This window comes from Nicotiana tomentosiformis, chromosome 9 (genome assembly GCF_000390325.3).
Source record: "Nicotiana tomentosiformis chromosome 9, ASM39032v3, whole genome shotgun sequence".
NCBI classification, from domain to species: Eukaryota; Viridiplantae; Streptophyta; class Magnoliopsida; order Solanales; family Solanaceae; genus Nicotiana; species Nicotiana tomentosiformis.
The window spans coordinates 41481183-41495614 of record NC_090820.1 but is presented as its reverse complement, the minus strand read 5'-3'; the positions used below and the strand labels follow the sequence as shown (position 1 = coordinate 41495614).

At 36.8% G+C, this 14432-nt stretch overlaps 1 protein-coding gene across 1 annotated transcript; it reads left to right on the top strand.

Moving 5' to 3' along the window:
• The first annotated feature begins 799 nt into the window (after window positions 1-799).
• LOC104093320 (uncharacterized) lies at window positions 800-2637 on the top strand. Its single transcript, XM_070184739.1, has 3 exons — window positions 800-1246; window positions 1840-2049; window positions 2131-2637. The coding sequence occupies exons 1-3, from the start codon at window positions 800-802 to the stop codon at window positions 2635-2637; spliced, it is 1164 nt and encodes a 387-aa protein (XP_070040840.1).
• The last annotated feature ends 11795 nt before the right edge of the window (window positions 2638-14432 follow it).

Genomic DNA, 14432 nt, shown 5'->3' with positions numbered 1-14432 from the left:
GGCAGAACTAGCATGATTTATTTTTAAAATTGTTTTTGTGCATTTAAGACATTTCCAGTGTTTTGTTTTGAAATAATTACTCGATACATCGAGTCATACTTATTGACAATTTTAAGTTTTATTAATGCATTATTGCTTTTCGCTTATTTATATTATTCTCTTTCTACATTATTTTTCAGGATAATTATTACATATCCTGATGAACCTACGACTGTGACATGTAATGAGATAACGCAACATAAGGAAAGTGATTCAAAAGATTGAGAAGATGATATAATACCGGAGGAAATTGTCAAGGAAATAGAGAATTTTGAGAACAAACCGAAGTCCAATTTAGAAGAAACAAAGGTGGTTAACTTAGGGGATTCAGAAACAGTCAAAGAAACTTGCATTAGCATTCATCTATAAGGATATTTCTGCATGGTCCTATGACGACATGACAGGGTTAAGCACATCCATAGTGGCTCACAAGCTACCTACCAACCCAATGTGTCTGATGGTAAAGCAAAAGCTCAGGAAATTCAAGCCAGATATGAGTCTGAAGATAAAAGAGGAGGTTAACAAGAAAATCAAAGCCAAGGTCCTTTGAGTGGTCGAGTACCCAACCTATCTAGCCAACAGTGTGTCGGTTCCAAAGAAGTATGGGGAAGTCAAAGTCTGCATTGACTATCGAGATCTGAGCAGAGCAAGTCCTAAGGATGATTTCCCATTACCCAGCATACACATATTGATCGACAACTGCACCAAGAATGAACTCCAATCCTTTGTGGATTTCTTCGTAGGATATCGCCAGATTTGGATGGATGAAGAGGACGCTGAAAAGACAGCCTTCATCGCGCCATGGGAGATATATTGTTACAAAATAATGCCATTTGGTTTGAAGAATGCTGGGGCTACCTACATGAGGGCCATGACTACTCTTTTCCATGATATGATACACAACGAAATAGAAGTGTACATGGACGATGTCATCATCAAATCTAAGAGGAGTTCAGATCACATAGCAGACCTGAGGAAGTTTTTCGACCAACTTCGAAAGTACAATCTGAATCTAAATCCTACAAAATGTGCTTTCGGAGTCCCTACTGGGAAGTTGTTGGGTTTCATCGTCAGTCGCTGTGGTACTGACCTAGACCCGTCAAAAATCAAAGCTACTCAAGACTTGCCACCGCCCAAGAACAAGAAGGGTGTGATGAGTTTTCTGGGATGCCTCAATTATATCATCCATTTTATAGCACAGTTAATGGTAATATATGAGCCGATCTTCAAAATGTTGAGGAAATATGTTGCGAAGAGCTAGACCGACGAGTGTCAAAGGGCTTTCGATAAAATCAAGGAGTACTTGTCTAAGTCGCCCGTGTTGGTCCTACCAGATCCCGGAAGACCTTGGATGTTGTACCTATCCGAGTTGGATGGAGCTTTTGGTTGCGTCCTAAGGCAACTTGATGAAACCGGGAGAAAGGAGCAGGCGATATATTATCTAAGTAAGAAGTTCACACCTTACAAAGCCCGGTGTACCTGTTGTGCTTTGACATGGATAGCCCAGAAATTGAGGCACTACTTTTGTACATACACCACATATCTCATATCAAAGATGGATCCACTGAAATACATCTTTCGAAAACCCATGACTACAGTAAATCTAGCAAAGTGACAGATATTGCTAAGTGATTTCGACATCATCTATGTGACTCAAAAGTCAGTCAAGGGGCAACCATTGGTCGATCACCTGGCAGAGAACCCCGTAGACGGAGAATACAAATTGTTGAAGACGTATTTTCCAGAAGAGGAAGTGACGTTTGTAGGAGAAGATATTGCTGAATCATACTATGTTTGAAGGATGTTTTTCGACGGAGCCGAAAATTCAAAGGGGTGGGCATCAGAGTTGTTTTGGTATCAAAAACCAACCAACATTATCTGGTATCCGCCAAGCTCAAGTTCCCATTCACCAACAATATGGAAAAATACAAGGCTTGCATCTTTGGACTAAGATTGGCCATCGACATGAATATTCAGGAGTTGCTGGTAATCGGAGATTTAGATCTGCAGGTACATCAAGTACTCGAATAATGGGCTACCAAGAATACTAAAATATTTCCATACCTGCATTGTGTGCAATATTTTATCAAGAGGTTCACGAAGATAGAATTCAAATATGTTTCGAGAATACAGAACGAGTTCGCAGATGCATTGGCTACCATGTCTTCCATGATACAACATCCAGACAAAAATTTTATCGATTTTATTCCGATAGAGATTCGTAAGCAACCAGCTTATTGTTCTCATGTTGAAGAAGAGTTCGATGGAAATCCATGGTTTCACGATATCAGGGAGTATTTGGAGAAAGGAGAATACCCAGGAAATGCTACACACACTCAGAAGTGCATGCTTCGAAGATTGGCTAACCATTTCTTTCAGAGCGGAGGAATTATGTATAGAAGGACTCCTGACTTGGGACTGTTACGATGTGTCGATGCCAAGGAGGCATTTAGGTTGCTCGGAGAGATACATGCTGAAACCTATGGACCTCACATGTACGGGTTCGTTCTAGCCAAGAAGATATTAAGAGCGGGGTATTTCTGGATGACTATGGAGATAGACTGCATCAAGTATGTACAAAAATTCCACCAATGCTAGGTACATACTGATATGATACGAGTTCACCCTAGCCTTTCTTTACCTGGGACATGGATGTCATCAGATCGATTGAACTTGTTGCTTCAAACGGACACAGATTCATTTTGATGGCTATAGACTACTTCACAAAATGGGCCGAAGTCGTTTCCTATAAAGTTGTGACTAAGAAGGTCGTAGTAGACTTTGCCTAGGATCGTATTGCTTGTCGATTCGGAGTGCCTGAGTCAATCATTACCGATAATACTGCACATCTCAACAATGATCTGATGAAAGCCATGTGTGAAACATTCAAAATCAAGCATCGTAATTCTAAAGCATATAGGCCACAAATGAATGGAGTCGTGGAAGCCACCAACAATAACATCAAAAAGATATTAAGGGAGATGGAAGATAAAGACAAGCAATGGCATGAGAAGCTACCATTTTCTTTTCTCGGATACCGCACCACAGTCCGCACGTCAACTGGGGTAACTCCTTATCTACTGGTTTATGGTACCGAAGTTGTTATATTTGCCGAGGTAGAGATACCTTCCCTAAGAATTATACAGGAGGCCGAGCTCAGCAATGAAGAATGGATACATAGCCAATATGAGCAATAGGCTCTCATTGATGGTAAGAGGATGAACGCAATGTGTCACGGTCAGCTCTACCAAAATAGAATGGCAAAGGCTTTCAACAAGAAGGTTAGATCGAGGCAATTCACACTGGGGCAATTGGTGTTGAAGCGGATCTCCCCGCATCAGGACAAAGCTAAGGGACAATTCTCACCTAACTAGAAAGACCCTTACATGGTTCACCGAGTACTGATAGGAGGAGCACTCATATTCGTAGATATGGACGGAGAAATATGGCCAGAACTTATCAATTCGGATAACGTTAAGAGATATTACGTTAGAGGTTATATTTGCACTATCTTTTGATGTAATATGAACTATGCTTGACCTGATTATCGTTTAAGAAGGGATACGTAGGAAGCCATGTGGGTTCGATCACATCATAATAAAATCTTCATTCCCCTTTATGGTTAGGAACTGAGGCAAATCTCGAGTTTTCGTCAATATCATTACGTCAAGTATCGCCAATAAGTGTATCGTCGTGAGTATACATTTAAACTGGGACAGATTTTTGAGGGGTGGCTCAAAATTACGAGTTAAGAAGGTCGCAATGTCTCAAAGCATGTCATAGTCTATGGTTCGACGAAATTATTTGTTTTTATGCATCATCACAAATTTTGAAGAAATGCATTCCTTACAAGTAAATTATCACAAATGCATATTTTCGAAAATACCATTTCTGTAGTAGCCATATGTTACCCTGGTGACTCGAACAAGGCATCAAGACAAGGAGCAAAGGCGAAATGTGAAATCAAAAGCACGAACCGAGTTTTTCCCCCAAAACTCACAATTCTTTCTTTGGATGCAGGCATAACGGACATACTAAGCATGTCCACAAATATATGCAACAAGACCACTATCTTCACACCGACAGAAGCCGCCGAGCACACGAGCGTCAAGCTAAGAACTACTTTGCTTCTTCATATTTGATTGTCATTTTTCTTTGCATAGGGCTAAGCACTGCCCTCATTATTTTGCATGTGACTAAGCAAAACCTCTATTATTGCATAAGGCTAAGCACTTCCTTTCTCTGCATAGGGCTAAGCACTGCCCTCATTACTTTTCATGAGTCTAAGCATTGCCTCCATTATTTCATAAGGCTAAACGCTGCCTTTCTTTGCATGAGACTAAACGTTGTCTCCGTTACATTTGCATAAGGCTAAGAATTGCCTCCATTATTGCATAAGGCTAAGCACTTTTCTCATTTCCTTGCATGAGACTAAGCATTGTCTCTATTACATTGTATGAGGCTAAGCACTGCCTCCATTATTGCATAAGGCTAAATACTGCCTTTCTCTGCATATGGCTAAGCACTGCTCTTATATCCTTGTACGAGGCTAAGCATTGTCTCCATTACAGTGCATGAGGCTAATCAGTGCCTCCATTATTGCACAAGTCTAAACGTTGCCTTTCTCTGCATAGGGCTAAGCACTGCACTCATTACATCACATGAGACTAGCACTATCTCCGTCACTGGCATAAGGCTAAGCAGTGCCTTATCTCACTCTCACATATGACCAAGAATCACCTATTACCTATATCAAACGATCGATATCGCCGTATCTTTGCATTTCATGGGCTGAAACATCGCCACATTGTCCGAAGGCGTCATAGTCTGAAAGCATCATCCTCATGACCCGAAGACATCATGCCATGGCTTGAGGACCTCTCGAAACTGCATATCATTATTCAAAGTCGTCATATTCCAGAGGCACCATCCTCATGGCTTGAGGACATCATATCATGGCATGCGAGTCCTTTATCATATGCTTTATGGACCAGGACATCATGGTCCAAGGACATCATCCTCATCGTCTGAATGACGACTCTCATAGTCCAAAGGGAATGTGCATCATGTTTAAATATTTGCAATAAATACATATATTCGTATGCCTAATGTTTTAAGTTTTGAAGGTAACTCGGGAGGTCTGGTTTCCATTCACAATGTTCACATCCTATGATTATCTCAAACGCAACCGATGATCAACAATTGATTATAATTTGTTCTGTAACCGCCCAAACATTTATTTTGAATATCCGTAATGTCCAAATTTGCATTCATAGCTCCACCTAAAATTATTCGTTACTTATGACACTATCCTATCCAAAACAATATCATTTTCGAAGTGTACAGCCATTATTATAACAACTTCATCGGTTTCGTTCGTCGTTGGATCCAGAACTACACACGGCCTGATTCCCGTAACACCAGGGATATGTAGGCAACTCAAGAACCAGGGTTCGGCCCCCATTAGTTTCAAACACACATCATCCTCACTCATTTAGGACAAAATTGGTCATCAATTTCTTTACCCGATAATTGTTTCATCATTTCCGGGGTAAAGAGGGGAGCTGTTAACAATCAATTTTGCCCTCATATTTTATAAAGTATTTCATATACTTTCAAAATATTATTTTGCATTATTACCCAACTTACAAGGGTCATATAAGTATTTTCTATGTTTTTCTATAATTTTTAAAGCTTTAAATTTGATTTTCTCGCATTTAATTTGTTAAAATATTTATTAATTATCTCTTTCAATAATTTTTTAAGGTGATTTAGTCATAAAATTTATCATTCTACACCCTTATGCATTTTATAATATATTATATCTTTTTGCATAATTATATTTATATTTTTTCTATTTAATCTATACTATTTACAATAATAGCCTATAATCCATACATAATTGCATTTATATATTATTTATGCTAAACAGCATTTTTATATTTTTATAATATTAAGATATTATTTTCAGTATTTTACTGCATAAATAATATTTTTATTATTTATTAATCATTTTTTATAAATTATCTTTTAATGAATTTTGTGTATTTAAAATTCATGCCTAATTTTGAGCTAATTGTCGGACAGCTTCAATGGCCCAAACGCCCAAAACAAACCTAGCCCAGTCTTTTAGCCCAAACCAAATGACCCCTTTATTAAATCTGATCGCGACGCGTTCCAATTAACCCGTCACCGCTCCCCTTCGATCTTGGCCTTTGATCTTAAATGATCAACGGCCCATAATAAACTTGTCCCTTCTCCTTATAACCCCTCACCCTAACCTAGAGGCCATTTCCCCTTTCAGTCGCCTTTATACTCTCTCGAAGCTTCTTCTCTCTTCCGCAAATCCTAGCAGCAGCAGCCTAAATTCTCTCTGTTTCCGACCCAAAAATGGAATGAATCTACAATCTACTTACCTTATTAGCATTCTCCCATTACTAGTCATCCGTTTATGGTATTACTAAGTACTTGGCTAACTTTGGCAAGTACGACTTCTAAGATCGGACTGGATGACTCGAACCTTTGAATTTTGGACGATACTCTATCCATATACGCTCAACCACTATTTTAAAAGGTGTTTATGGGGCGAGCCTCGGGGCGAGGCGTACCAAAAATACCCCGGGGCGATGGTGTGAGGCGAAAGTCTCAAGAGGCGTACGCCCCGCAATTTGGGGCGTACGCCCGGGCGTTCGGGCGCATTTATTTAGTAAGGAGTAATCCCCAGAGACTTTTTCAAATTAAAACAAAATTTGTTGAATTAGTCTTTCATATAATACCCAAATTCTCAAAAGTCAGTTTGGTAATTACTCAAAAGGTTTAAAAAGGAACTCAAAAGTATTAAATTTAAAAGTAAAGACCTTTTTTATTGATTTATGCCCTAATTCATGATTTTCCCAATTTTTTGTTCCTCCATATAGAAAACTTTATTCTTTTAGACTCAAATTACTTGTGCTTATAAGTAACGTATAATAGATTGTTTTGATTAGTTTTTTGTGGTGATGGAGCACACATATATATAGTTTTCTTCATTTTTTATGCAATTTACTTGTTTATAAATATTTACTGTCATTATATTATTTTATAAAATATTAAAAATTAAATACCTATGGGGCTTACGCCCCGCTAAGGCATATATAAAGAGCCTCGCCTTACGCCTACGCCTTTTAAAACACTGCGCTCAACAAGGAACGATTTTCACCTTTGGTTCAATTTTCAGACGATTGAACCCAACTAGGGTTTGAGATTTTCCATCTCCACTACCAATTCTGATTTACATAAGATATTTTCTTTCATTATTTATGTTTAATTGATTGTTTCCCATGTTTGTTTGTTCAAATCGATCTCTATATAAACCTTCTTTCTCGTCTAAGACTCAACTATGGCTACTGCTAGTGCTTTCTCAATCTTACTCACTCTAAACTATTCTAAGATTATACTCTTGGCCGGCTGAAAGCTAAGTCCACCGGAATTCGACTATTAGATCTCTCTTAGTGTGAGCATCGCCCTAGGTTCATCTGAGACCCTTGGGAACTCTGACACATTGAGAATTTTGGGGTTTTTGTTGTTCTCTCCTTGTTACTGATAAGCAAGTTGCTGGAACTTATTTTCTACCTTATTAGCTCGTTAATTCTGCAAACTAGTAAGTAATGAGAGTCTTGCAATTCTATTCTATTTTACTTGTGTTCATGTCATTTAGGCCTTTGTGCATCAATATACTATTGTTTGCCTTTGTTCGTATTCATGTTTGCTTTAGCATTATCCTGTACCCATGTGTTTTTTTAGTATCTAAACTTGCTTGAATTCTGTGTTTCGATGCATGCCTGTTATATGTGTGCAATTTAAATAATTTCTGATTACCTCCATCATGCTCTGCTATTATGATCACCTATTGCTCTTCATGAGCCCTTTTATCATAACTTGCTTTGGATTCTTGTATTCTTAAGTGGATTATCTCCTACCCAGAACTTGCTTGAGTGAATTTCTTTCTGATGAATCCTTCATGTATATTCTACAGTTTTCCCTGCTTTATGCTTACATGAGCCTTATGTGCCAATTACTGTCTCAGTGTTTTAGCCAAACATGTTGCTCTCTGATGTTGTGTTTGTTCAATACTGCACTCTTTAGTATTGCCTAAAACTTATAATTGAATTTCAATATGCTTAGCTTCTTCTATCATGCATAGTTAACTGGCATAAGCCATGGGGTCTACCTGTTATTTTTTAACCTTGAGTGGATATGTATGCCTACCGAGAATTCTTTAGACCTTGGAATCTTTGTGTTATACTCAGCATGTTAGGTTGTTTGTTGACTGCCATAGATCATGCCTACTAGCATGTTTGTTATGTGCATTAGGATCTTGTTGTTATTCCCCTAACTATGACTCTATCAGACTTCCAAGATTAAGACCTCCTAGGTCTAGAGTCCCTTTTAGACTAATCCTGATTCATGTTTTACTCTAAACTAGTTGTTCTAGAAAACTGAGCATGTATGTGTGCTTACCCTACTAACCTAAGTGGCATGCCTCCTCAACTCTCCTAATGTTGCGCATAATATACTATTTCACTTGTTGTGGACCTATGTTGTTAGTTTTGCATGTCAAACTTACCATGTTAAAACTAGCAGTACTGGTTCTCCTAGTTTCATATTCAAGCCTTTGTTTGACCAATCCTATCACCCTAGCTTCTAAAATGCAAGTGCCAATATGGTTTATGTTAATCCTGCTAAATGTCATGTAATCTTGTCCCTATGAGGTATTGCTTCAGAGCTATGTAATTGATTTCCGTGTGTGGTTCAGTAATTTCTATGATTAAGTGGTTAATCTGTAATTGATGGGCCTAGTATGAGTTAATGTGTGGCCTTGGGCTGTGCAATGGACACACTAACATGTTTGAGATGCGTTTGGATATGGGTCTGATATTCGTATGAAAGTGAGCTTGTTGAAGGCTCGGGCAGTACTGGGTTATTTTCATTTGGACCTGCTCAATTGGGCCTGCAGTTGTTCAGTGTGTAATATTTGTACTAATATTTATTATTTTGGGCCTGTAATAATTTGTAAACAAAACAGTTGGGGAATTAGTGAAATGGGGGAACGGGTACACTTTAATTTTCGTATGAATGGGTAAAAAGCATGCTTATAGGTTCTACATGATTTGTTTTCTCCTTTGTTCGACATGCTCTATTTCTATACATTAGTAGAAATCATGCTTATAGGAACTCAACACTTCACTCACTCAGCTTGTCTAATGCCCGCACATTATCAGAATATGTTTGAGTAAATGCTTTACTTGCTGCCATGTCTACTTCTATGAGCTATTAGATAGCATGCCTATAGGAATCAAACACCAATAACTATTTGCTCAATTGTGTAAGATATCGCTACTCGCCAAGAAAGCATGTCAATAGGATCAAACATGAGTAATTATGAAATGGTTTCTCTACCTCATGGCACAAATCACTTAGAGATCATGTCTATAGGTTTATAATACATGAATTTCTAAATTTGATAGTCTAAACAGAAGCACTGCCTGTAAGATGTTTTTTAAACTAGGATCAGATAGAAGCCACGTCTATAGGACTTAACGACTCTAATATACCTAGATTCTGAAATTGTCTAATATGAAATCTGCCTACGTGCTTTTGTTGCTTATATGTAGAGGCTAACTTGAGCCATTTAATGTCTTTATATGTAGTCCTACGTGTTTTGAATGTGCGTCTAGTTTTATCATTTTGAGCACCCTAAGTAAAGTCTAGAACCACCCAAGTAGTAGGTCCAAACCCTCCTGGACCATAGGTATGGGACGGGTAGTGCACGCATATGACACGGTTTAGAATTGAACTAGAGCACTTTAGGTAAATAACTTTAACACAGTAATTGGGTAGCAGGAGATGATAGTCTATGCCCACTGAATAAAATGAGCAACCCCTACCCTAAGGGAGTTGCGAAGTATTATTTATGTTACACGGGATGATCCTTCAGGCTAAAAAACTTACCCCCCCCTTTATATGTTTGTTATTCACGCCTTTGTTTCTTTAAACCTAGAGCAATTAGGTTGTATTTTGTAACTTCTAAAGACTTGTACTAATCATTTACTAATATAGTTTGATTCTTTTGCAAAATCTTCTTTACATTTGTCTTGTATCGTAGTTAAACCCTTAATTCTCTGTCTTCCCTCACTTACCTTATCATATAGGACTATTATAATCCAATAATCCCACATAGCATAAAATTCGACCAGGACCCATAGTTGTGGACCTCGAAGAGTGCCTAACACCTTCTCTTCAAGGTAATTTGAGCCCTTACTCGATATTTGATAGCACAGACTAGTTTAAATAGTATTATTTGTAAATAGGTGCCCTAACGCACCTGAAACCGTTAGGTGGCGACTCATCCTTTTTAATAGCCATTTAAAATAGTTGTCACATACCGAAGCCCGCTTTTGCGAGAAAACAGGGCACGGCAACAAACATTATAAAGCTTCAAAGTTTTTAATTCGAAAATTGGGTTTGATTAAATTGTTATTTGTTTGGATTGGATGTTATTGCAAATGATTGAGAATATCCTTTGGAGTTTATATCTCAATTTTGAGGGAATTTGGTGAAGATTCAAGGTGGTTTTGATTAGAATTTCATATTAAAACTCGAAGAATATGACATAAACAAATTGTATATATTTTGTATGTCGGGTATAGAAACGTCATACAAAATATATACAACTAGCATAATAGTATACAAATTGTATATAAGTTGTATGTAAATTATAGTTTTAATCGGATTCTGTACAAAAACATTATATTTAAATTGTAAATGAACTGTAGATAAATTGTAGATTTTGACTGGATTCTGTACAAAAAAATTGAATTTAGTTGTAGATAAATTGTAGATAATTGTAGATTTTGACCGAATTTGTATATATTTTGTAAAAAACTTTAATTACTTTTTGTAAATAGGAAAACTTAGACAAAACTAAGTAAATAAGTTTAAAATCTCGTATATATATATATATATATATATATATATGTACCTTTATTTAATACGAGTCATAAATTCACTGTTGTCGATAAGTATGGAGGAAATAGGTCTCCATGGCTTTTTACAATGTTGAAATTAAGAAAGTATCTTTTTTAGATCTCTTATGTATAAAAGATATGTTTCTTATATATAAAAATAAATCTCTCATGCGTAAAAAAAAAAAAAAAAGATGTCGTCATAAAACTAAAAACAGGTTTGTAATGGGCCACAAAACCATTTGACCCTGTGAGTATGTATGTGGTACTAAGTATGAAGCATAATTTAAGTTACCGCTTGTGGATAGTTGTGATATTTTCTTGTTAGAAAAAGATGATATTATATGATCATCACAAATCACAATAAAACAAAACAGATTTTTATCTGCTATAATCAATACTCATCTGAGAATGGAAAAGCAGGTAACGCACATTAGTTGCTTTTGCATGAAATCCAAATAAAGTGAAGTAATAGTGAACAATAATATAATCACACGTAGAAGTGTTTGCGTTGGTCTACCAACACATTTAATGATGTTATGGTTTGCTGTAAGCTACGGCAAATTTGGTTGAAATATAAATGTCTAAGAGACGTAACGTAGTGATTCCTGCACCCAAAACCTTCCGTACATTAATTGAATCTAGGGATTTTTACAGGACCACCCAGGCGGGATAAAAACAATTGCCTGCATATATCCAATTACACACTTCGTCCAATAAAAAGTTACGCATCATGTTGTAAGTCTCGCAGTGTCGAGGGGGTCTATATAAAAAAGTAAATTTATGAAGAAGGATGTATAGGGGAAAACTTAATTTTATGTGTTTGATCTAGTCAACGATAATAAAGTCTTTGATGGTAGTAATGTGTCGATATGACTCAAAAATGTCGAGGTCGAAATGGCTTAGCAGAAGACAAGGATGAGGGCGAAAATCCGTCTTCCGTACGAAGTGATGACCAATCTTAGGATTTAGATTCCCTAGAGAATATTCTAATGGATATCCCCTTCTGTTGTACTATCAAGGGTTTCGAGACTCATGTGCTCTTATAAATAGAAAGAGGGGTAGATCAAAAAGGGGATTGGACCTTTTATAAAGAATTTCATCAACATTACAAGATTCTCACTTTAGTGAATAGAAACAAAGCTTGACTTTACACCTCCCTTCTTTTATTCTTCTCTCCGATCCAAGAAGGATTGGAATATATGATTGCTAATCAACATTCATCATTGTCACGAAACATATTTGAGGAGGTTATCTTTGTCTCATTTATTACTTGAAAATCATTTATTGTCATTTATTTTTCTCCTTTATACTTGTAGGTCTTTATTGTTTCATTATTATCTCAAGTAGTTTTCTTTGGTGTTACCAAGGCGGATCTAGGATTTCTAGTACATGGGTGCACTACTACAAAAATAGGAAGAAATGTATTAAGTGGGAATTGATCACTATCCTTCTTTGTAAATAACTCAACATTCAACCAAGTGCATCATTCAATCTTTTTGGAGCATGGGTGCCAACAGTTAATATTGTACCAATTTTAGACAATATATACATAAAATATCTAATTTACAGAAAAACCACGAATTCACGTGCCCCATATTTTTGCTTATACATCCGCCCCTGGGTGTTACATATTAACATACTTATTGCAAAATACTGGATCTGTCCTTGAATATTAATTTTAATTGTGATTAACCTCGTTTTTCTATTAATCTAATTATATAAAACCAAAATCTACTTTTTGGGTCATACAAAGGGGTGTCCATGTGACTCCGCCACTGATCTTCAGGTTTACAACAGTGAAAATAGTTTAATCACATTGTTGTATATACAATTAAACTATACAATATGTGAATTGAGAGTGGTTTTTATTTGTCTTAGAGCTCTATTGAAAGTGCTAACAGCCATTCCCTTTAACTAGGAAGTCCCAAAAGGCTGATCAGATTTTGCCTTGTCACTTGTTAGGTAACTGTTAGTTTTGAGAGAGAGGAGAAACAACTAGCATAGCTGCCCATAGAAAGGAGGGTCCAGCGATTACATAATCCCACACCGAACATTCAGTAGTAAGCTTTCCCTTTTAAATTGCGCTCGGATAGGCTAAACGTTCAACTCGGGGGTGTGGGGCTGAGATTGCACACAATTTGTGTTAAACCCTAAACCGCTCCTGTAATCAGGAGATACGTGAAAGGGGTGGTTTCTCCGGTGTTTTCCCCTATAAAAAAAGAAACACCGATGCCTACTGTGTGTATATCTCAATGTTGATTATATATCCCTGGCAAGTTTGTAGGTAGTACTATTGACATGAAAAATGTCTTGTGGTCACTTCATTCCTCGCTTGCCAAGCACCCCCACTTTTTAAATTATTTTCTTTCAAAATGTTTTCTGGTTAGTCAATGAAAATTATTTTATATAGCTAGTGTTAGTAACCATTGCTATCTACTGCCTTTTTGGAGGGGAAGACTCGTAATAAGAATACCCAATAGTATAACGAAGGGTATTCTTAAACTATTTTTTAAAGTAAAGAGGTATATTTGGCTCTTTGCCGACAAAAAACATCTACCTCCTTTGGAGGGGAAGACTCATAATAAGAATAACATTAAGAGATGGCACAGCTTAGGTAATAAAAAAGTTAGGGTCAAAAGCCGATAAGAAAGAACAACATTTTGTCATTAAGTGCATTATCAACAGACTAGTCCTGATGACATTTGGGAGAATGGATAGCAAGCTGACTAAAAAGTCTCTTCAGTTTTATTTGACGCTACCCCTCCCTCTTAAAGCTTTTGCACAAATAAGAAATCTATTATACTTCTGCTTTATTGAGGGACTTGATGGATGCATTAACCTCGGTGATTAGCATAGAGTTTCCCAGCAGCCAACACAACAACAACAACTCAGTATAATCTCACTAGTGGGATCTGGAAAGGGTAGTATGTACGCAGACTTTACCCCTACCCTGAGGTAGAGAGACTGTTTCCAAATGACCCTCGGCATCCTTCCTTCCAAGAACTCCCCACCTTGCTCTTGGGGTGACTCGAACTCACAACCTCTAATCCGAAGCACTTTAATAACGCCTGTGTTTAGGATTTTGGAAAACTTGCAAAATATTGCACGTTCAGGAAAAGATTTCCACCAAACTAACATGGACAACTAAAACAAAGCTTTGCAAATATCATATTCAAGTTTTCAAACAAATGCAATCTTACATCTTGTTTGGATGGTTGTTACCCATTGTATATATAGGCATATAAAATTTATTAAAATTAAATTCATAAAATAATTTGGATTATATTTTAAATTCAAGATATATTTATCCAAAATAAATATTATGGGCTAATATAATTGAATTAATTATATAAGTCCAATATATATGGATTAAATAAATATAGGTCT

What these genes read in the sequence shown, in the direction of transcription:
- LOC104093320 (XM_070184739.1), top strand. Translation starts at nt 800, where the DNA reads ATGGATGAAGAGGACGCTGAAAAGACAGCCTTCATCGCGCCATGGGAG. An exon ending in ATTTTATAGCACAGTTAATG is followed by an intron (nt 1,247 to 1,839) that starts GTAATATATGAG and finishes CTATGTTTGAAG; the next exon opens with GATGTTTTTCGACGGAGCCG. An exon ending in TCGGAGATTTAGATCTGCAG is followed by an intron (nt 2,050 to 2,130) that starts GTACATCAAGTA and finishes TATTTTATCAAG; the next exon opens with AGGTTCACGAAGATAGAATT.